The sequence below is a fragment of the Rhamphochromis longiceps genome, linkage group LG1, assembly GCF_057381845.1.
Source record: "Rhamphochromis longiceps isolate RC_006_pf linkage group LG1, R_longiceps_female_GT1.1, whole genome shotgun sequence".
In the NCBI taxonomy this organism is placed as follows: Eukaryota; Metazoa; Chordata; class Actinopteri; order Cichliformes; family Cichlidae; genus Rhamphochromis; species Rhamphochromis longiceps.
Genome location: NC_140557.1, coordinates 11,576,750 through 11,601,571, shown reverse-complemented (window position 1 = coordinate 11,601,571; position 24,822 = coordinate 11,576,750). Strand labels below are relative to the sequence as shown.

General features: G+C 41.2%; 1 protein-coding gene across 4 annotated transcripts in view; it reads right to left on the bottom strand.

The window, feature by feature from the left end:
- shf (Src homology 2 domain containing F) overlaps positions 1-24,822 on the bottom strand; it is a 91,426-nt gene that overhangs the window by 4,367 nt on the left and 62,237 nt on the right. The window contains exons 3-7 of one of the 4 annotated variants that reach the window (XM_085382206.1): positions 18,784-19,002; positions 17,864-17,956; positions 9,714-9,860; positions 3,734-3,908; positions 3,510-3,629 (exon numbers count right to left, since the gene is read on the bottom strand). In XM_085382206.1, coding sequence (XP_085238332.1) covers positions 3,510-3,629; positions 3,734-3,908; positions 9,714-9,860; positions 17,864-17,956; positions 18,784-19,002 — 754 coding nt within the window. The remainder of the gene's footprint in view (positions 1-3,509; positions 3,630-3,733; positions 3,909-9,713; positions 9,861-17,863; positions 17,957-18,783; positions 19,003-24,822) is intronic. The other 3 variants (XM_085382357.1, XM_085382284.1, XM_085382432.1) reach the window with 3 other exon arrangements.

Genomic DNA, 24,822 nt, shown 5'->3' with positions numbered 1-24,822 from the left:
ATGATTGATACTCTCTGTGTTATGAATCTAAGGCAGCAGAAAAAGCAAAGTCATATGCCAACAAGATAGTGAACCATAGCAAAAGGGCTGACCTCTTTAAGCCTTTCTGGGCATCGGATGTCGTATGTACTCATGATTTTATATTAGCATACACTAAACCTCCCTGGGATGATACCATTCTGTACGTTATCGACGCTAAGGTAAGTGGGTGAAGTGGCAGACAACTAAACATACAAACAACTCTTGGCATAGTTTTGTTCTTCGGCTGAGAAAGGTCAGGCTAATTTTTGTGCTCCATGCAGTCATTCGTCTATTATGTGTCATAATATGAAGCTGACATTTTGCATCTAAAAATGTTCAAAAATAGTGTCTTTGGAGGTGTTCCAGCGATAGAACACACCAGTAAGTTGCTAACTTACCCCATTTACCCCACTGGCATCAAACAGTCTTTGGGATACATTTCCCCTCCTCAACCAGTGGAAACAGGCTCTGCAGAGCTCTCTCGTGACGTGAAAAATGAAATGACACTGTGCTTTGAAAGCCCTGTGAAGGCTTTAATACAACTCAAATACCAAAAAAAAAGGTTCTCTCCACTGAGAGTAAAGAAGAGGAGCAGGTGGGGACAGGTGAACATAAAAAGGGGTTTAGGAGGGAAAAGCAGACAAAAATGCTTTCCGTAAGGCCAGAGGACTCTTGAGGCAGGAGGTCTCAGTGACGTCTGTCTTTATCAATAATGCAATACACATATGTGGCACCTCGCGGCCTCATACATTTTTCAGTAACCTCAGACATGTCGGATCTTCACCTTGGGTTTCCACTCATTTTCTGTGGCAGCAGGGGAGACGGGCTTGAGTGAGGAGGCTGAACTCATATTTGTAGGGACATGCCATTTCCACAAATGAGCATGACGATCGTTTTCTAGGTTTCAGCTGGTTTACATCAAGAGCACAAGATTCTATAACCCAAATGTGCTGACACACAGTTACACAGAAATTATGAACAATCTGCTGTTATTTAAGTCTATCAATACAAAAATAAGAAGGTTAAACTCCTAAGATGTTTGGTTGCTTACAACTTTAAGATCTCATATGGTTAAAGTGAGCTCCCGCAACAGGGTGTGGAATAACAGGGGGAAACCACTGATTTCCAGTGCTATTGGCAGACCACAGCTATTCCCAGGCAACATTAAACCTCATTCTACTTAAGATTCCAAAAAACCTTGAAAGTAGGCCCTGGAGCGAAACGCTCTAACAGACAGTGAAAAGGTATTCCTAAAGTGCTCGAGACACTTTATTCTATAGTTCTCACTAAGTCGAGACGAGTAAATAATTCTGCATCAACACTAATGACCTCATCGGCATGGCCTTTGTCCTCTCCTTGTTTTCAGACTGACAAACAGCTATTAAATGTGTCACAGAAGCCAGTCAACGTTTTATCTCTTAAAAGAGTAACCATCAGAAAAGCGCAGTAACAGGGGAGCAGAAGGATCCGACCTCACGAAAACACTTTCCAAACTGTTCTCTGATAGTACAGGCCATTATTATAAAGGTCCATCTGAACATCCTTTAAATGTGGATTAGTGGAATGAGACCATTACTGAACTAGAAGGTTAAAACATGTTTTAACCTCTCATCACTAAATACAACTTTACTGACCATTGCTCTTATCGTGGCCTGGCTGTGTTCAGTATAGAAAAAAAAAAGCTAAATAAGTTTCATGGCTCCAGGCCTTCCTCACTCCCCCGCCTCCCTTCTCCCTCACTCAGATAATCTAACAATCAGCTATTTCATTACTGGAGGTAACCCCAATGGCATTAGACGGCCAGTCTCTTTTTAAACATACGAGAGAGATGGATGGATTAATACTCTCAAGCCTGGCACAAATTATACACTACATTTTCATATTTCAAAATGGGGCTTTTGCTTATTAGAGAGGCTTTCGTCAAACTCGCTGTCTTCATCATTACTCTGCATATCATCATCCCGCAGCAAAAATATTCACTTGTTATCTTTACCATTTTGTTAAAAAAAAAAAAAAAAAAGCAGACTTTTTACTTTTCTAGATCACATATTCAGGTTTGCACTTTACACACATCAATATGTGTCTTTTGAGTGCTAAACAAGTTATTTTTGTTGCTTAAACTGACATTATTACATATTCCTAACTCCAAGGAAAATTCTTTTGGTTTTACTTTCCCAGTAACTTCATATTAGACTGTTTTGTGTGCCAGTCTTCTACAATGACTATGCAATAAAACATCTGTGCATTAACTGTTAACATGTCTGTTTGTCTTTTTATAGTGCTTAGCTTTAAGCATGCATTTACGACACAATGCATTTAATTCAAAATGACAACATTTGGGACAATTGTTACATATTCAGACAAATATTTTTCTCCTGCTGTTTGCAGTCATCCAAAAGCCAGTGTACTAAGTCAGCATCCTAACAGTGCGTCTTCTTTTCAGTCAGCAAGGCAGAACAAGAAGCAGTCATACAGATGATCAGCCAATGAGACAGGGAGTTACACAGGCAGTCGACTACGGTACTTGTCAAGAGAATTGGAGCAGCAGCAAGCAGAATTATTATCTTTGTCTTCCAAGTTATATAAGCCTCCAGCAGGCTGACTCCACTCAAAGAACAAAGGCTAATCAATGTGTCTCTACATACTACAGTTTTATTTCATCTGATGGCTCCCACATAGTTGCAGAGATTTTTCTAAATGTCATGGGACTGAACCTTGCCTGCAATGGTTAATGGAGCATATATAAAGTCAGTTTGACAAGACTATTTGGTAACAGATATCGAAGCCGGTTAAACACTGTTGGTTTTGGAAGACTTTCAGGCCGTTTCATATTTCTGATTATGTTTCCGACGCCGTAGCCGTGACACCTGGTAGCAACGATTGTCAAAACAAATCCAGCAAAACTCCACATTCCTATCAAAGCGATGGGACTGCACTGTAGGACTTCAGGCTAAAGTAACCTCTTCCAACTGTCAGGCTACACGTAACATTTCAGAGTAGCTTTTTTTCGAACCCTCTGCTGGACGCGGCGGGGATCAGGAGGTCAACGATGAAAGTGCACCATTAGCCAAGTTGCGGGTACATCAGCAATTCGAGGAGCAGATTCTGTCAGAGGGGTTACTGAGCGGAGGTGGAGGACGAGCCACGGGCAAGGTGTACAGCAGGTGGGGGATAGAGGTCTGAAGGGTGAAAGCTATTACCATACAGAAACGGAAGAGTCAGCAGGTATGTCCGCACCTCGACAGGGAATGATGTTACACTAGTCCACTGTGTGTACTCTGCCACTAAGTAAGTGTAGCTACTATGATAGGTCACACTGTTTCGTGAGTGTGTGTTCCGTGTACAAATCACTGACACAAGTTGTCACAACAGGCAAAACGGCCCCGAGTATTTGGAATCACATTTTCACCAAGGCTGCCAACCGAAACTGTGCATCTGATTATACTGTTTGTGGATGGTCATTTAGGAGACGAGAGCAGAGTTCTTACTTGAGAGAGAGGGAGTAGTCGTTCTTGCTGGTCTCGCTGTTTCTCACAAGATAGCTGGCCTCCTTACAGAGCCTAAGCAGAGACTCTGCATCTGTTCGGCTGATGGCTCCATGGTACCAGCTACAGCAAACGACAGGAAACGAGGATGAGAAAGGAGGAGGAACAAAGGAATGTTAAGTAAGAAAGAGTCAAAGCTGCTAAAGAAAAACCAAGATTTGACTCACAACTGGCTTTCCAGCGGCATTGTGGGATCGATACGTTCCCCGAGAGAGGAGCTGCAGTGGTCCAGTGAAGTCATTTTGGTGTTGACCAGACAGCCACTGGAATGTCGCTGCAGCGGCCGAGTTTTCCCCTCCTTGGTGGGCGACATTCGAGACTTCTCCACACCATCAAATTGGACTGTAATAAGAGAAAATACAGCTGAAAAGATTTCATTCTGGACAGATTTGATGGTTCAAAATGGCTCTTAATAAAGACAAACACCTGTAAACACCATTGAGCTACACTTCAGATTAAGGTCACTTGGAAAAACAAATTGTGTTTACAAGTTACAACATCCACGGTGTCACATGTATCAATTAAACTCGACTACTGCAAAGTGTGAGAACCGAAATCCACGCTGTGCTTTTACCAACTTTCACACACGCGCACACACAGAGCCGCTCTGTTTAACTCATCCTACTGAAGGACATGTACACATGATGAAAGAGACATAAATCAATCTAGCTTGCCCGTGTACACATTCCAGTTAGGCAAAATACACACACACGCAACCTTCCTCCAAAACAAGCTCATGCGCCTGTAAATAATCCCATATATACTACTGTATGGCTGAGCATTTTCACTCTTTAAGTACACGCAAATGTGCACACACTTAAGTGCACGCCCAACTCCAACACCCAGGTTCTGCAAGTTAAACATTGAACTAGCTTTTCAAACTCTCACGGTCAACTGTGGACATGACAAGCTCTCTTGGCAGCCTCACAGGGATGTGTTTGATGGTGTTTGGGGGCTTAAAGTGACCTATGCGCACACATGAAATGCCAGGGGTCACGGGGCAACTTCACAGCCAATCAGCAAACAGAAGATAATGCTCTCAAGGACAAATTAAATGTGAATTTACACTTGTGGGAAAGAGTTGCACAAGCTAAAGGAATAAAAGGCTGGACAGTGGATGTAAGAGTAATTATCATGCGTCACAGGCAGCTGAGACATTTTTCCTCAGTAATCCATCACTGTGCTTCATGCCATAACATCTAAAGCTTCTGAAATCCCCCCTCCAAAAAAACCCAAAACAAAACAAAACAAAAAAAAAAAAACTATTTAAAGCTACTGACACGCTTCTCAAGCAATAACAGAGGGGCGGCTTCCTACATCAACCGTATGACAAGCTTTTCCTGGTTATTGTCGCCTGCTTCTATATGGCTCAAGACCAACAGATAGCCGTTTTTGTTTTTTTGATGGAAGTGGTTAATGTCGTATGAAACTCGCATCTACTAGGCAACATCAATCTTTGCTGCTCTCTGTCACTAATGGCCATCCTTGCATCTAGTGTTTAATTACCAGGCAGAACATGGCAGACACTATACACAGAGACAGGCAGTGTGATCTTAACAACACGTCTACATCTGTCTAGACTCTGCATTCCAGTCAGAGGATAGCATTACACTTTACAGATTGTGAGCTTGCCAAGTGCCTCTGTATCACACTGAGTGGAAGGGCTGACAGTTTAAATCAATTCAACACTACTTACTACAAGTAGTTTACTTGAGTATTTAGATGTTGTGCCACTTTATTGCTCACCTCTATGACATTTCAGCTACAACTGATACATGTGTTTCTATAGAGCCTGCTCTTTTTCAAGATATTTCATTTAAAAAAACCCCAAAAAACCCCCACATGATCAGCTTATAAAATGCAATTAAATGATAAAGAGTGTTACCATTCAAAAAAAGCTGGTTAGTGGTTGCTGTCATGTGTAAAGTTATTCAATGTTTAATTACCAGCAATTAAAACAAGTATTTTAATTATAGTAATTAAAAGAAGTGCCACTTCCATTAACAGTGAACTACTGCTTATTAACTCAGGATATCGGAAGAAAAGCTTGTAATGAAGTATTTTTACAGTAGTGCAGTTGTAGTCCTTTAGGAATATCTTTTCTTTTTCGAATACTTTCTATGACATACCATGATGTCATCGCAAGCAGTGCTTTTTTTTGACAGATTACAGCTGTTTCAGGTCTGACCACTAGGGGCTCCCCTTAACCTCCACACTCTACTTGCGGTTGAACTCGTTGGCCTTTGGCTCAATGATGCGATTCCCCAAACATAAACTCGTGGAAATGATTATTTCAAATCATTCCGGCTGTTATCTTTGCCTCTGCACATTTGTTCATTAAAGGCCGACAGCGGGCTGGTAAAATGACAGCAAAATTGTACTGTTGCATGACAGCTGGGTAAATTCTAGGTCTCACCCTTGGAAGAATACAAGTTGCTGATCCATGTCCTTGAGGTCTGTCGCTCCTAATATAGTAATTCACATTATGATCCCGTGTTGTGTCTGCATTATTTTATATCATAGAGTCCATTTAAATTACATGCTGAATACTGGGAATTTGATCCAAGTCAGATGAATATATTGTATATGTGTAAAGGTGAGAAATGGCGTTTCCATGGAAACTGACCAAGGGGACATGGAAGATGCATGTTTGTTCCATTCAGCTCCTGTCAATGCTGACAGATCACAACATGAAGATGGAGCCAATTGCTCCCTGTCCTTTGCTTTCGATTTCTCTCTGTTTGCATGTGTCCAACCTTCTTCTGCCCTTTGCCTTCTCTTCTATCACTCTTGCCTCATCATTCTAACTCTGACTTTTTCCCCGAGCTCTCTTGCCACTCAGTGGTAGAAACAGATAGGGGAAAATGGACTGTGGAGGAATGTCTCCGCAGGAAAAAAGGGGTGTTTTGATCTGTTATCTCTGATGGTCCCACTGCAGGGCAGACTGTCGCCAATTACACCTACTACTACAACAAAACCCTTAAACAGTCTACTTGCACTTCCATATTGAGAATTGACTGTGAACATAATATTATCATCTCTTCACTGATTAGTGACGCAACCATAAGAGGCTGGAAAAGGTATCAGACATCGTTAAGGATACAGGATGCAATCTTGGCTTTTCCCTACATAGTCCATATTGTATCTACAATCCACTCACCCATGTGCCTGACCTCAGCTCTTCACATTTCCCTCCTCTTACCCAGACACAACAATCAGTGATTTATTTGATCGTGATTAAACTGTTTTCTCCCCCCTCTCCGCTACCAAGAAAGGGTGGGTTGAGTGGCTATTCTTAGTGTAGCTCACCCCGTCAACCTTTCTTGTCAAAGTGGAGGCTTCACTGCAGGCAGAGTGCAGTGCTCTACAAGGAGAGTATTACCCTGAAGAAAGAGCCCCCCAAACTAAACAAAAGCCATCATTTTTATTTGCTCAAGAGTGAATGGACTCATGTCTGCTTTGTTAGCTGGGCGCCTCACCATCACCATTCCGAAACTGATGTAGAGTTATGTTTTAAGGCAGAAAATCAGTGGGAGTGAGGCAAACCAATTCCCCTCTCTCATTCTCCAGAGCACACAGTTCGAAACATGGACGACAGGAGATTGACTAGAGGATTGGCCCACGGGGGAACAAAAGCCGTATGAGGAAGCTTAAGAGGGACGAGAGGGTGAAAACCTCCACACGCACGCACACACACACGGTAACACACTTCTCTTGAAATAAACACATAAAGGCACATGGGCAACTGTGTATGTTATCAGAATTGTTGCTTGTAAAGCACTGCAAATGGAATTTGTGTATCAGATTGAACTGTCAGTCAGATGGTGACAGATGGCTGAAAGACCTGTCCCCTTCAGACACACAGCTTCCTTTAGAGACAACTATATAAAAAAAAGAAAAGTAAATAACACGCACACACACACCCCACACACATAAGAGGATGGGGAAAGAGCTGATTGGCTAAGGCACAGATTAAAAAGAAATGGCAAAAGGACATTCCACGATTACAAACCATGAGATAAAGCACTGCTATGTAATATAGTGCTGCAGAGCAAGGCACAGGTCAGCACAGTACATAATAATGTCACTGTCTAACAACATAAAAAACACTCCAAAGTAGAAGTCACAGTAATCAAAATAAAAACGAAGGGAATCAAAAAATAAAAACCACAAAAGTGTAGTGACATCTGTCACTGAAGACTCAGCACAATTTAACTACTACTACTGTCTCCTCTTCCCCCTGTGCACAGATTTCTCTAATTAAGCAGGCTAATTAATTCTCATTTACTAATGATACTCCTATTACAAAGGATGACTAGTCTGAGGGGCAAAGTGTTTCATCGGCTGCTGCATTGTGAGGTGAAAATTAAGTTTTCCAGCTAGGACTTGTGAAATGATTAACAGGTTTCCAGCTTATTAGAATGCAGTGCACGCTAAAAATAGGGTTAAACTTTTACGCCGATATTAATTATATGCACCAGGAACTAAAATAATTGCTGCATGGCTTTTATAATACTATATTTTAGAGCCCCACTGTGGCCGTTTGAAGCTATAAGCTTTATCTCTGATGAGTCAACCATCTAGGAATACGCTCTCTTCTTTTAAATAAATTTCAAAAGGAAATTCCAAATTAGGTTTTCCAAGACAAAGGAGTGACCCTACCAAGTGTCAGCTGGGGAATTCATTTAAAATTAAAACTGGATACTTTTTAATTACTTTGGTTTCTTAGATTAAAAGAAAAATGAGGTAAGATAAATGCTTCAAAGTACATATAATTAATTCATGTTAAAAAAATTAAAAAGATAGGAATCTCTGTATCACATCCAGAAAAAAGTGTCTGGGCGTAAGGTGTAGATGTATTATTTGTTCTGCTGATCTGCATTTGAATTTTGGTAATGATGTTATATATCTAAGGACTAAACAAATGACCCTATCCAGCTTTCTAGTCTGGCTGACTCATGTAACAGATGACTAATGTCTTGATGTGTGACTGAATGTCTGCCTATATGCTGAGGTCAAGAGAGTACATTGCAACTGTATTCACAAGGGTTGTGGAGGCCATCAAGCCCCCTCCCCAAGTCTACCACTTGGACCTTTGACCCCTAAAGATGTAGACTAGGGCCATACCGGCTGAGACAGAGAGGGGATCACTTTACAGCTGGATGCCGATCTTAAACCCACTCACTTCACCGAAGGAACCAGAACCTTTCTCATGGATTTACGGGCATAAATCAACTCCTCGCCCTGTCCTCGCCTACAACACACATTGGTGTCCTCTTACATGGCCTCACTAAGTCTTTCCACTCTGTCAGGGGAAATCCCATTCCTGAAATTAGTTCTGCTACATGTCCTTCTTTTCTCTGGATAATGACAGCAGACAGAGGGCAAGTGTGTGAGAGAGCTACAAAAATAAACTAATGGCTCTCTCAGTTAAAAATAGGTCAATTACTTATCCACTGCATGCAATGAAAAAGGTAAATATGGCAATAAGTCAAGAACTGAATTCGTCTCCAATGAGTTTGATTTCCTAATTCGTGTGAGCCACTTGTAGAGAACAGCAGACCAGAGGGACATCTGGGATGGTTACGAGTATGTTGACAAGAGGAAATGGGGGTCACAGCGAATGGCAATTACGCATGCAGAAGGCAGTTCGGCACAATTAAAACTAATGAGGCTTCAGCCTAAAACCTGCAAAAGAGTTGGTGATTTTCTGCCACATGCATTCCAGATGGAAAAGAGCAGTCATTACAGAGCTAATACCTATAGTCAGATTTTTCAGTACTTCTCACATATGGTAACTCTTTCAGTACGTCTTCAGTGACCAGAAAATTTGGGACAAACATAATCATACATTGCAGTAGCAGACTAACCCTACCTATGTTTTGGTAGCTGCATATGCTTGGCTAGTAATGTTTTTTAAATGTTCAGTAGAACTAAAATACTGAGCTGTATGCTATGTAAAACACCATGCCTTCATTAATTAAAGACGGATGGATGGATGGATGGACGGATGGATGGATGGACGGATAGACGGATGGACGGATGAAAAAATGGACGGACAAACATGCCAACAGGGAATAGGAAGATGGACTGGAGTGCCAGGGTAACTGATGGAAAGGATGCTGGACAATGAACACCAACACCCACCATGGTGGTGCTGGTCACAGCTCGTCTGTCCTGGCGAGGGCTGAGCTGTCTGGGAAGGAGACTCAAGCTCCTCCACTGGGGGAGGGCTGGTGTTGAGCTGGCCGACAGGAGGGGGCCATGGTAGGTCCTTGATCACTTTAATCTCTACTGCAAGTGTCACCAGAGGAGAGATGGAGGCAAGGAAACGATAGCAACAAGAATAATAAAGAAAGGAAGTGAGTTAGGAAAGGGAAGTAATGACAGAAAACAGAAGAAAAAGACAAAAGGTAAAAGGGGTAAGTGAAAAATACTGTGGATAAGAGCAGGAGAGTTGGTTTATACTGTGATCCAAAATTCAGCAGCAGCTGTGGGCTAGAAAAGGAAGGAATACAAGAGGACTGGAAAGGAAGGAACGTTAGTTCTAAAAGTAGGGCTGGATTTTATATCCGCTTCCACTCTGATGCAGAGCTGGATACTCAGATTGCTGAGAGGCCCTGAAGGTAACAAAAGGAATGTGAAAGTTTTCAATTATCAAATTCAATAATACACTCAGATTCAGCCAATAACTACAGTCTCACCTTGGGAGAGATACACTAGATAGATGCAACAAGAAGTTCTTAAGGCCGAATTGTTCAAGCTCTAATGCATGATACAGTGCATAATATCCTTAAATAACATTCAGGCCCAAGTAATAATACTGTACTTTTAATGAGCAAACTATAAAATATAAACCTGCCTTAAGCCAAACTAGATGATCAGTGAAAACAGCACAGCTGCATACACTCTACTGTAACAGTTGGTGCTGTGTTTGATGACAAAGACCCCAGGCCTCTATATTAAGCCAAGTCAGAGTGTAGACAATATCTGTAGCTAAAAAGTACCTAAGAGTAATCCATGAAGGCAATGGACGCTACCCTGGCTTTGCCCCTTAAATAATGTATGCCTCATGCAGTTGGGGCTTTACCAGGATAATTGAGCACTCATGCAGCAGCACATCTGTTTCCAGCACAGGGCCACTTTTTAACCAGCCAAGGATAATTAATGAATGAGACAGAAAGGGGAATGTTTTTCTTCATACAAGAGAAAGCCAGTGATCGAGCCAAGGCTAATAAATAAATGCAATCCATGGGTAATAGCTTTGGTGAACGACTGCATGTTCCTCGGGTGGTTGTGTTATTTTTGCTTAGATTTTGCAGAGGTCTCAAAAGACATCTTTGTGCCATCAAAGCCACAGCGATTGAGCAAATTCTAAGGTCACTGTCCATGGTGCTGGAGATTTTATTCCAGTTACGAAAGTACTGTAAAAGAAAGGAATTTTAATGTGCAGCTACTTTTGGCACATAACTATTAACGGTTTCTTTTAAGGTCTTATAAGTTAAAAACAAAACCAAAAAACAAAACACGTCATCCTATTAAATACATGTCATCCTTCATTCTCTTATCTCCTTTATCAAAACCAAATGCATTCGATGAGTACGTTAAGTTTAAAGTACGGAACAACAATGGCAAGAAAGGCTCTCAGAACAAACCCCAAACATCCGAAACCCTCATTGTGACTGATATACAGCAAATATTCGGTCATCTGTCCAATAAAGGGAGTGGCAGAATTGTTCAAACATGGACAAACAACAGGCAAATAGATGGGTTGATGCAAATCAGATATACTATTAACGCTGGTGCACAGACTAGTTTTTAGTAGGAGGATGAACATAATGTTATGAACCCGTCTTCCTCCCTGAAAGGAATTGAACCATGGTGGTGGTACAGGACATGTTAATGAGAAGCAATATCAGCAAGCTAGATGAAGGGGAGACTGGAGAATATTCAATCCGACAAGCAATTAAATAGCCGGGCCTGGGGTGTCAGGGGGCTAATCTAGAGAAAGGTGGCTGGAAGGAGGAGCTGCTTGCTGTCTGTCCTGATGGGAGAGGTGTAGGCTAGAGGAGTGGATACAGAAGGTCAAAAACTCTGCTAGATAATATAACTTCCTCTACTTTGGGGTGAAGTAGGGGACTCTCTTCCTATGAGATTAAAAGCCTAATACTCATTTCACATTGCAGATTAGCGTGTAATTGTTTGGGGGAGCAGAAGGCTGCCTCCACTCTGCAGCCTCAGTGTGGGGACGAGGAGATGATTTCAGCGAGCGTGGTTCAGACTCGCTTGGTTGCACAGCTGAATAATAGCATTTAGCACTGTGAAAATTAAGGAAAACTGATTCAATAGTCAGGGTTTTGGGTGTGTTTGTGTGCGTTTTTTTAAACCTGGGTGCCTCACCTTGTGAAGCATTTTAAGGTATTGTTACTCCTAAGGTTGTCACTGACTTTAGATGCCACGCTGCTGCACAGATGAGTGCATCTTTACACTGCAGGGACAAATTCATATTCAGCACCGAGGTGACAACAGCAGTTCAGGTGATTTACACATGGACCTGAAGGCTTAGCACACTGCAGCCCACATTTTCACAGATCACACTGCCCACACTGGCTCTATCACACTGCCCTCTATCAATACATACCTGTTTACAGCTAATGTAGATTTAGACCCATTATCAGGTCTGTGGGTGGTAAATTGTACTCTGTGTACAGGTTAACTGCATCAGAGACCGCACACGCATATCAAGTAGAAAATGTAAATCATGCTCAGTATGACATAAATACTGTGCATTTTGTAGGTTAGGTTAGTTATATGTGTTAATAATCTGAGTCATATTTGCACAGCACCTTTCTAAATGAAAAGAGAAATAATGCAGAGCCCAATTAATAATTCTGAACGTTCATGTGAATACATCCGATCTTTTTTGTCGTCTAACCTTCCTCACCTGGATAATCCTCATTCAATATTAGTACACACCTCCTCCTGTTGACACAAAAAGCAGGTTATTGCCTGTCTGGAACTTGCGAAGCAGCTGTCGCTCAAAAGTGGCCATGTTAAAAATTTGAAAAGAAAACCCATCACTCATGTCCCTCCCATTGTACTCCTCCCTTTGGATATGTACTTTGTTTTGTGTTGACAGTGTAGTAAATAAAAAGAATAAAAAATAATGGATAGGGGTATGCGCTTTCCTTTCCTTTGTTCTTCCAGGAGCCGTTCTTTTTTTTTTTTCCTCTCAAAGCCAGGTATTTGTTTACCCGGGCTTTTCATTAGCCCATGGCACTTCATCACTGTAAACAGTGCAGCACCATAAATCACCAGCTATGCTTGTTTTCCACCAATGCCGTTTAATTTAGTTCTGCTTAATTTGGCTGGCTAATTGCATGCATATTCAAAACAAGCTGGAGTATTGTGATGTTTATGCCGCACATTATGAGCGGAAGAGCTCGAAATACAAAAACAGCCTCTTCCGAAGACGTGTTTGTTCCATCTGCACTCAAATCATTACAGATAACAACTGTGTAATGCTCCAGGGGAACTGAAATGCCACTTCATAATTTTTCCGGTATACTGTATCCATCACATTACATAGTCTGGCTTTCTTTTGAAAGGACCTGCGTTTGTATTAAAAATGAAAGTGACACAGAAAATGGGTGATGGTTAAGAGATGACAGCAAGGCCTTTTTCCATGCTCTTCCATATAGAGAGAAGGGAAAGATGGGTTACTGACAGCTGGCCAGCAGGAGCTTCCATGGGGGCTTTCTGGCAAAACGCTGCTTCTACACTTATAGCGGGAGGTTTACAGTGCTGTTGTGTGTGGCCAATGTGTGTGAGTGAAGATAAGACCCATGGCAGCAGCGCTCCGTAGAGAACGGTGGTACACATTTGAGGCTCATGAAAGAGGGCTGACAGGAAGGTTATCAGCAGGGTGTTGCAGCAGAGGCCAGTAGGACGAGACAGCGCTGCAGAGTGACAGGCAGCGGTGGGGGATATCGGATCAGCCAAGCACAGAGAAACTGAACCCCGACACCCACAAAACAGCTGGCTTTAACCCTGTTGCAAGACACCACGGTAGGACTGTAACTGAATCAATTATTTATTTTAGAACATTAGAATCAGATCTCAGATTTCTAGGTCGTTAAGCCCATGAAGATTCATTAAAAAAACCCATAAAGTTTCCCAAGACCTGAGGGGCTAAGCGACTACACTGCCTCTGATCTTCAGTGTTAAATGCACGGTACCCTGCAGGCCAGGAGTCAAGTGAAAGGAGTTAGTAGCAGGTAACAGGGCAAGGAGATTAGGTAACAGTGGCTCTTAGTCCCACTCCTGCTGAGACAGCACTCGGATTTCCAATGGCGACGTGTCCACGTCTGGCTGTGAGAGGGAGGATACTATATGCAGAGCCAAAATGTACAGGGTGATAGACATATGGACAAACCCTACACGGGCCTCATATACTAACGCTTCATATATGGTCAAATTCTAATGCATCTTGGTCACACTTCACCTCCAGAATCATCCATCACTTACTCAGCATCCAGGGAGTAAGGATAGAGGTTGTGTCGAGTACCTGTGTTCGGCAGCCGAGTATGGTGTGGCGCTGGGGTGGAGAGGGACAGTGAGGATGAGTGATTAACTAAACCGCAAGTACACAGCCTCCCAACCCCCTAACAAGGCAGAGGATTTACATTCCATTGCATACCTGTCAGGAGATAGTTCAACAGTGAATAATAACACCAGACCAAGTGTTGTGAACAGGCGTGCAGGCAGGCTGTGATAGGGACAGCTGAGGAAAAGGGGGCTGCAGCAAGGAGCATTACTCTACTTTGCCTCCCCAGCATTAATGAAGACAAATAGTCTTTTATACAGATTGCATTACCGTGTTATACCACTGTGGGAGGGCGTAGGCGGCACTTGGTACTTATTTAATTGTTTTTTTTCCTTTATTTTTGAAACACCTACTGCACAATTTAGCAAGGTTGTTCATCTTTTTTCATTATGTGCTAATACTTTGTTTGGCGACATTTTCATTTCCCACATAATTGTGGGAATATGAACTGTGAAGGTTTTGATGGGTTCAGAAAACCGCTTCTAAATCTAAATGGTGAACAATATCATTAATCATTTATATTACACAGGCGTAAAGTGCTTCAGCAACTATAGAAATGTTGCTGAGGAGAAGTGCCCTCTGGAAACCTAAAAAGCCCACTGAGCTATAATTAGTCCTATTTTAAAAAACAGGCTATCTGAGCACAGAAAGGCTGGAATCACAACTTACCGCAGCCTGATAACGTATTTACTTAACTGCTGACATCTGGAGGCATGGCAGCATCACCACAATGGAAATCAGGGAGATCTGAACATGAACAGTCAAACAATTACAAATCTATATATAAAACAAATAAAAATGTTGTCATATTCTGCATAAAACAAACTTAAATCAGATTTAGTCCTACAAAATCTGATAGAAATTTACAATGGAAAGCTTGGAAAATATAGTTACTTCTTTAAATTGGTGGTTTGGGTAATATTTTTAAAGCTTATGATAAAAATTAAGCCAAGGTTTTTGTTTTACATGTTCATGTATGTTTAGTTTTTAATTTGGACCTTTGTTTTTTTCTGTCAAAACATCGACTTTTCTGCAAAATGGTTAGTGGTTCTGAAAATCGAACAATCACTTCAACTACAACTAGGTTTGGTAAATTACAAAAAAAGGCGTTTAGGCTTCTCAAGCTCTAACGCACAGAAAGTTCATGATCTAAAATTACAGGACCGCCCGAGTAACCCTGTCTCGACTAAGGGTGTAGGACAATTCCGTATTGGATCTGTGACTCATTTATGCCACAGATTTCCTGGCAATGAGAAAACGAATGGATCCAAAATATAATCGACAGCGGTGCAATAAAGCATCTCTGGGAAAAGACAAGAGTAGCTGGGCCCTAACCTAACTCTTAAAACCGTGCCAGAAGAGATTAAATGGGGATAACTGCTAAGCATTTGGCTCACATGACTTAAACATTGAAGCAATGTATAATGTCCTGAAGTCGCAGGTAAGCTTGTTGCAAAGATCAGAGACATGGGTGCAAGCACACAAACTTCAAGCTTGAAAGGTATGAAACTTGATGTCAGGATCCAAGGCTGGTCTGCACTGACACCTGCGAAAGCAACAAGCCCATGCTGACAAGGCTTGTCCTAGAGATGTCTTTCTTCTTTTTTCCTTTCTTCCCTTTTCTGTTGTTCAAATGTTGGGGAATTATTTCGGCTTGACTTAAGCATAAAACAGAACACAATCCAGTAATAAATCAAAGTACTTTTTACACTGCAGCTTTCCTTGAAAGACAACTTAAAGACTTATCTCTTCAATTCCAAACCAATATACTTTGACATGCACTGGAAATTGAATTAATCATCATCAAAAGAGGGACACTCTCTGTAAGAGGGGGGAGTTGAAAGAGGGATGTGTTGGTAAATAGTGTCTTAAACAAACTCTCCTGAGTGCTGCTTGACAGAAAAATAATGAGGGAGAGAAGGAAAGTGATTAAGAATGCAGCATCCCTTATTTAACTAATCACTAGCACAGGCAAAAGAACGCGACTCCTATGAAAACCTCGGGGCCGAGGGTACACAGAAGTAAACAGGAAACAGAAATTAAGTGGAAACATGGAAGGATGACAAATGAACACACTGACAAATTTATTTTATACATTTGCCTACAGTCTCACTACACTCTGCCTAACATGAGCCAATGAATCCCTTAAATCACAACTCCTGCCACAGTCAGATACATCTAGCTGAATGCTATCTATCTGTGGAAATCTTCAAAACTAGCCCAAAACCTCTCAGTGGACAAAGATAATTTTCTCATTTATTTCAAGAACTTACGCTATCTGTAAGCACCATTGATTGGTACATACCAGTACTCTCATTACCTGCAGGTATGCACCAAATACTCTTATGAGACTATTCTCCAGCAAATGAGATTCATGAGTTTGTTTCCTTTGCAATGCCACATAAGACTTTACACGTACTTAAAAATGAGGGAGCAGACCTTCTCCATCATTAATAACATTACAAATAATCTACACAAATAGAAAAGTGCGCTATTCCAGCGATTTGGGATGGATCCGTTTTGAAATAGTCACTAGCTCTGACCGGCTCTTCGAGGCATTACATCCAAATTAGATTCAACAATTGTGATGAAAGTGGGTTGGAGATGTGGCATTAATTACATGCTTTATTGTTGGATATTAAAACGTAGCTGTGCATGTAAATGATATTTATGGAATAATTCCCTTCAACTGCGTGACTGTGTGAAGTCCGTTGAAACAACCCATTAACAGCACAACACCACAAGGGATTCATGCCTCTTTCATCTTCTGTATTGTAACCGTTTTACTTTATTGCAGTGCACTTCATCTGTGATTTCAGAGCACAAAGGGAAAAATAAAGGACACATAAAATAGAGACATTTGTAGAAAAAATTTAACTATAAAGAAATTTAATTACAAAAATGTGAATTATTTTTGTACTTTGCATCACAGTGAGTTTTGATTTACGGTGCTATACCGCGCAATTACTTTTGCATGTCGAAAAACCAAATTACAAGCTTTGCCACTTGTTCCCCCCCCTCAACTATACACCAAAATGAGCCTTGAGGCCATGCGTGGTTTTAATAATGCATGCGTGTTGTTTTTATTTTGCTGTGCATCAGAGACCACTTTGCCATATTTTCAGTTTGTATAATGATCATTTCCACAGAAAGCCAAACCGCACTATTCTTGTCATGGAAAAAGAATAATTAACACTGCAAAGGGTGGACGAGTAAACACAGTTTGCTTCACTTCCACCCCTGCACCCTTCACCCCATTGCCTCTTCTTTTAAGCAGTGCTACTGCACTTGCTAAAATTGTGCGCCTGCTGAAAGACTAATCTGAAGTACTTCTACCATGCCTTTGCCTTTTTTTTTTAGTCCACTTCAAGCTCTGGGGGATTGTGCAAGTAGCATACTGATAATGTCATTCTAATTAGCAACATTTTCCAAGGCGTTTTTCAGTAGGTGACCGCTGGGTTCATTTGGAGAAAACAGCACTTAGGATTCAAATGTTAATCAAATCGTGACATCGCTAATAAACTGTAAAACAAGCTTGTAATTTTAAACAGCATTTCCAGAAAGTAGAGTGCAACCCAGAGGTTCAGGCATCAGTTTCAAAAAGCTCTAAAAACATCATACAAAAAAAAAAGAAGAAAAAAAGAAAAAGAAAAAAAAAGGAGACAATCCCCAGTCCCGCCTCCATTGGTACCTGTGAGGGATTTGGAGTCCTTTCTGCCGTAGGGATCTGATCCAGTGCCATTTACAGAGCCCTCGTAGCTAATGCAGTCATAACAAAGCAGAGCTGTTCAAGGATGAAAAAGAACAAAAAAATATATATATGAAGAGAAAAATGGGGCGATTGAAAATAGTCAAGGACTGCTGATTTTCTTGAAAAAAAGGATAAAATACTTTTTTTTTTTTTTTTAAATTTGGGGTGCATATTTATATTCTGGCGGCATATCTTTCCAGGAACAGCCCTGTTTGATGTTATGGCTGTTTTAGCCATGCTGAAGCTCTTAAAACCACAGTGACTACCTGGACCTACATGCACCTGCGCAACCAATCATGCCTCCCTGAGCAGCGTAGGTATCAACTTAGTTTAAACAGGCAGGAGCTGGATGAAAACAGTAAACAGTGTTCTGGACACCTGCAAAATGAAAGTAGCAGGTGCAGAGGAGAGGGGGGAAAAAAGCTTAAACAGAAAGGTAAAGGCAGCAGCAGCAGCAGCAACGGGAGCCTCATAACCTGACAGAAGCCATAATCAAATTTGTTAGTGCTGGAAAAACAGACGTCTGGGTTAGTAAAGAGAAACAGGTTCAGATTACGTTGTGTTAAAAGCTTGACAGTTGAGCAGTTAGATTCAGTCTCTGAGCATTTGACATTAGAACAAAGACTGCGAAACAGATCGAAATGAAATTCTGTTTGTTTTTTCCCCCCTTTTTAAAGATACTTACTAAAAAGGTAGAAATAATGTTTTCAGAGTAAAAGTGCATTATGCATCTCTTGTTCAAAAGTCTTCTTTGCAGTACTTTCAAGATTTATTTCACTTACTTCTCTCTGTGCCGTAAGTTACAGTGAGGTTTATATTCTCCTTCAGTGGTCATAACAATTCGGTCAGTCAGTCCCTACCTGCAAAGGCTTTGGAAATCCTCTCCTTCTTCCACTCCCAGGGCTGGTCGTACTCCTCAGGGGGTCGCTCATCATCCTGGGGCAGTCTGCTTTCTCTGGGGCAGCGCAATCGGTCAGGGTCTGAGTCGCCACCGTTCTCAGCTGGCTCGTATGGTGTGTCGTACAAGGGCAGCTGCCTCACGGGTCCGTCCTTAGGACCTCTCCCGCCAGACCTGATCTCTAAAAAACATGAGAAAGACTCATTGTTAATGCTAGGTCTCTGACATAAAACTTTATAGATGAAAGCTATAAAGTTATGACTGTAGGTTCACTGGCAAACACAAAGGCAACATATTTTATCAGGCCTGAAGTGGATATTTCTTGTAAAGCACGGAATATGGAAGAAATATGGAAGAAGTAGCCTCACATTTACACTTTTAGCATCTGTGTTAATACAGGAATAAAACTGTGACCAGTGACATCAGTTTGATGGCCAAAGGGCACAACTAGCATCACCTATCAAGCTGAAGACTAGAATCTTGTTTTCTATGTGTTCAAATGAGAAAGTATCCATAGGCTGAGCAAGTCCCTCACTTAGTGGGTTTGGCAAATTTACAGTAATATAGAAATAATAATTAAAATATAATAATAAATTTAGAAAATAAACAGCAAAAAAACAGACTAACAATGTAGTAACTTGTGGTGAGCCAAGTTATCAAAACACTGTTGTACAATATTAAAAGAATGTGCTTTGTCTAAAATACCAAATGCATTTCTTGTACAACAGCTAGAAGCATCTCAGTCAGAGGCCATATTTAAAATAGCAAGGCAATGCAATAGTTAATACCGGCATAAGATGGGTGCAGATAGCACAAGTCCTGCGATATCAGGTACAGAGCACTGTCAAAAGCAGGCTATTCTCACTGAAATCTGCCATCAACAATAGTCAGAAAGCAAAATTGGGCATGAATAAATTGAAAGGCAGGGCCTCCTACAACTATTATTCAGTGAATGGCAGTGACAGTTTGCTGTTGCTATTTGCAGAAAGTGGGAAGCGAGTCTGCACTGAAATTAAAAAAAAAAAAAAAGGTTGAGTTCATGCAAAAGCAGCTCTCTGCATAAAGCGTAGAAATCACACAGCGGTCCTCGATGAACATGCCCATCACTGTCAGAACCGAGTTGAATATAAAGTACCAATTTTCTTTCTCTCTGTAACATTTAACAACTCTTTGAAACCAACAGAAACCGTCACAAGCGTTAGAATAATTTTGTCGTAAATTATGTGAAAATGTCAAAGGGCCAAATAACGCCCCTGATCTTGATGTCACAAAAGCGAAGCAAGCTGTGGTTTCTTTTAAATAAAATGTTTTGTAGCCTCAATTTAGTTCTCAAGCCACATAAAGCCTTAAATCCTTTGAGCCTATTCCCTCTAGTGTAGAAATACTTTAATCATTGGTTTTGGAGGTGGATCCCAGAATAACTATTGATATAATACAGGAACGACAGGTTAGCCACAATAATAACAGTGTCACAAAAAAAGCAATTCCCAATACACTGTAGAACAATTTTCCATAATATCTGTATAACTGAGTAATAAAAAATAGCTTGAAAAAGCAGACAAACACCTATTATGTAGTGATTCACTGCATTATGGCGTCACCACACAAAGTGGTTAAGTACTGACACACGACATGCTCGTTTTAATAATACAAAAACACAGAAACAGTGCTACAGTGTATTCATCAAGTATCACTTGAAGAAGAAATATGACATACTAGATATTTTCCCCACAACCTACCTAATGTATGATTTCATAGCAACCTTTGTACTACTTGTCAGCATTTCTCCATCAGACTTAAATTCTTGGCTAGACGCACAAACAGAAATGATGACCACCTGGTGACCTAATGCATTAGAAATTTTTTTTTTTTTTTTTCAGAATGACCTCTCTTCAAGAAACACGGATGTTTGCAACTGGCAGAAAAGATGTGGGCACAACCCACATCCTCAACCCTGCTGTTCAACCCAGAAAGGGATTTTCCTTATGAATGTGACATCATTTAGCAGCAAATACTTATTGTATTAAGTTTATGTGCCACCACTCAGGAAAAGATGAAATGCAGGAGAGGATTTACAGTGCCAGAAAAGAAGGAGGAGGAGGAGGTGATTTTATCTATCATGGTGGTTGGACAAAAACAAATGTGGGCATAATGACATTATACTTTGTGCAATCTTTGTAGAGTTCAAGAAAGGGCTCCGTTTTTAAACTTTGGTACCCTCCTGGAACATACACCATTAACTGGTTTCTGGAACATTGCCAGTTTGTCTATAGACATCAGTTATAAAACGTCTACGTTTTCTTTTGTTTACATGTATAATCATCAGTGAAACAGAAGGCATTGAACGTTGCTTTGTTGTTCAAAGGCGGTGGAAATACAAAGTAAAACATCTTAAGCGTGTTAACCAAATATGACTTTCCCCCTGTAACTGTTGCATGCAAGGAGCAAAACTGTCAATCCAGTGTACATTTTTATACTCATGAGTCACGTCGCAAATCTAGTTAACATCACCTGACCACAACTAAAACGCATGCCCACCCTTTCACTCTCCATGTAAGAAGGTGAAAAAGACCTGACGATGCTAATGAAGCATCATGCCCTTGAGAACTCTCCTCTCCCTCTTCCACCGCCTCCTCCCCTCTCCAACCTTCCTCTTCTCACATGAAGTTGTTAGCAGCCTGCACCTTTCCTCCTGGGCCACATGAAGTTGTTAGCAGCCTGCACATTTCCTCCTGGGCCACATGAAGCTGTTAGCGGCCAGAACCACCATAGAGCAATGCGATGTGAAGAGAATGAAATATTATGCCACACTACTGCATAATTGCCTCTTGGCCCAAGGGAGCTCTTGCGGAAAAATGAGCAATGCGTTGAGCCTAATGGAGCTACCCGCCACTGGTGGTGGTGTAGGGGTGGAGTGAGGTGAGGCTGCCAGGTCCCGTATCTGAACGTAATCCCGCATTAGACAAACTTGCACTCTTTGATCTTGGCAGTTAAAAGCCTTGGTGTTATGAGATCCTACCACGATTAGGCCCTACCTTTGTTGCAGAAGAACAAATAACTCTGGAAGAAGGGAAAGAAAGCAAGTTGCAAGGAAGGGGGAAAATTAATGGGGGAGGTGTTACATTGGTGGGGTGAGTACACCATGTGGAAAGAACCCTTTAATTGAAGGCATGCTGCCTTCAATAAACTGTTGCGGTGGACTGAGACTCCCTGCTAAACCAGGCTTGTGTATGGAGACAGGAGCCTTGTTGGCCTCCTTACCTTTATTTGCATTTAAAAAAAAAAAAAAAATTCTTCCTCCCAACCTTTCGTTCTTCCTTCTTTCCTACTGCTCGTCTTATTCATCTCGTCAGTTCCTGTTGATACACGTTTAGTAAACAGGGAGGGGGCACATCTGTCAAGACAAATTGCAGAGACTGGCCTGACCGTGGGGTTGCATGTAGCAACACTGCTGCAGCCTATATTTTGCATTTGACCCCTACCCTCTGATCAGGGTCAGAAGTCAAGCACCACACCCTCTCTTGATCTACCTCATACCTTCCCCTCCCCGGATGTCAGAGTTCCTGTCCAGATGCTGCACTTCCACTTTTTGCTTTTTACAGCCACCCCCCCAAAAAAGCTTGCAAAATGTGATTTATAAACCTCTCTAGGGGGCAGCAACATTGTTTTTGTATGTTGGAAAAGCCCTAAAACAGTCCACCACCCTCAACAGGGTTTTCAAAAGTCATGTAGTGGCAGCAATCTAACACCCACAACCATCTGTTTAGTGCTACTAAAAAAAGATGTTTGCGATGGCAGCACACTGCTGAGAACCGAACATCTGCCTTTGCACCGAGAAGCAATTTTCCCTAATGAAAAATGACAAATACTGCATGCCAAAATAATAGGTGTCCACAACTGAAGGCAAAAAAACCAAAGTAAAATAAAATAAAATAGGAAAAAGAAAATTTAATCTCCAAAATAAGAGGCAGATCCAATCTTTGTTTTCATTTTTCTTCCTGTGGTTCCAAACTAAGGAGATTAATTCTGAGAGAGAGGAACATGTTCCTTGCTATAAATCCAGGGAGGCTCCTGTTCTACTTACTGCATGAGTAGCCCTCTGGGCATATTATCATGGCAGCGCAAGGGCAGTCAGAAAGCTCTGGATTAAATCAAAAAACATTAACTGCAACAAACCTGGCAGCCGCATCCTGCTGCACATAAAGAACTGATCAAACCATCCTGCCATCACCATCATCCAGACCGATTCTGTGTTATTTTCCTCCATTTCCATTATTGACTGTCAGTAAATTCACTGCATTTGCAAGAAAGTAGCAAACAACTACATAACCGTGCTTTTATTGCGAGGCTAAAGAGTGTAATATGTAAAAGAAAAACACATTTATCTGCCTCTCTGGTTGACTACCACCCACCCACTCACACTGAGCCAGAGAGAATTTGCTGCTGTGAGGCGCTTTCAGGGGCACAGGGAATATCTGGATTTGATTGAGGGCATCTCTTGAGCACTATTGAAGGATTAAATGTGACTGACTTTACACCCCTAGAAAACAATGTGCAGAAAATATCCAGGCTTAAGGATTTGCTCTGCCTGCTCTACCAGCTAAATCACTCTTAAAAGAAATCCTTTATCATTTGAGTTGGCTTGCTTTTTAACAAGGTGAATTTCTGCTGACAGCAACTCCTTAAAGTGAATTACAAAATATCACAAGTGAAACTGGATGTAGAAAATGAGACTAAAAATGGCTTTTTTGTTCATGTATTAAACAGATACATTTAATTGCATTTGCTTTCTGATTCGCTAAAATAATAAAAGACATGGTCCTCCCAAAGACACATAATTTAACAGAGGTAGAAAAGGAGCTGATGAACAAAGCTTTGATTTCGTTCCGTTTGATTGGCCTAGTCTGTGACGAGAAAACGGGGTTGATCTGGTGTTCAAAGCCAGAGATTTGAGCAATATCGGGGGCCACCCACAGGTACTGTGTGTCAGTCAGAAAGCTCACTGACAAGTAAAGGTGTTTGTTCATTGACCCATGGCGCCTCTGTGTTGAGTATAAATCTGCTTAGTGACTAGAGCCAAGAGGAGGCTCTTGCTGCTGACGGTTCCCCACAGATCTCTGGGAGAAAAGTTTCAGTAAACAAAGACACCACAGTCCTGTCATCTTTGTGTCTGTATCTTGGCTAAATTATGATTTCATCTCTATGTTTTATAGAACAAAAAGGAGAAAAGACAAACATGAATACATTTATGTATGCCTTTTTAACAGTCTGAAAATATCAACTTAAAAAAAAAAATTCATAATAAATATATATTATAAAGAGTTTTTGTGAACCACTCAGCGTAAATGTTTTTCCTATCCATGCTCATGCTGTGACACGTTTGTCCACGTGTGTGGAGGACGTGCATCTGTGTCTCCATCAGCCTCCTGCTGATAGAACAAAAACAGCCATGTCATTTGTTCTCTCGCTCCTCCTTTCTCCTGGCTTAACACTGCACTTGAGGTGGATACACATTGAGGCCTGTGACAGTCTCCCTCACACACACACACACACACACACACACACACGTATATATATATATATATATTTATGGGAAGCCTGGAAACTAAGTCTCAGATCTAGTCTATTCATGCTTGGTCCAGAGAGGAGAATATTTTGGGTCTTGCCACACTATTTTTGGTTCGTTCCTTCCTATAATTTCTGTTTCTGTTGAAGGCTGTACTTACTGAGAAACAAATGACACACAGTGACAGGCGCTTGTCAGCAAACCCACATAATTGGGTCACCTTTGTGAACTGGTGAAAGAAAATCTATTAAAATTATTTAATACAAGACATAAATATGTACTAATTTGTTCAGCGATGGTACAAAAAGAACCTTCTATCAAAATAGCAAAACATAAAAGAAGGCATTGGAACCAGCCAGTCACATATCATATCCCAGCGAAGGCATGCCTGTGTTAGTGTGTGCACTTTATGCGTAAATTGTTTGTTTCTCTAGG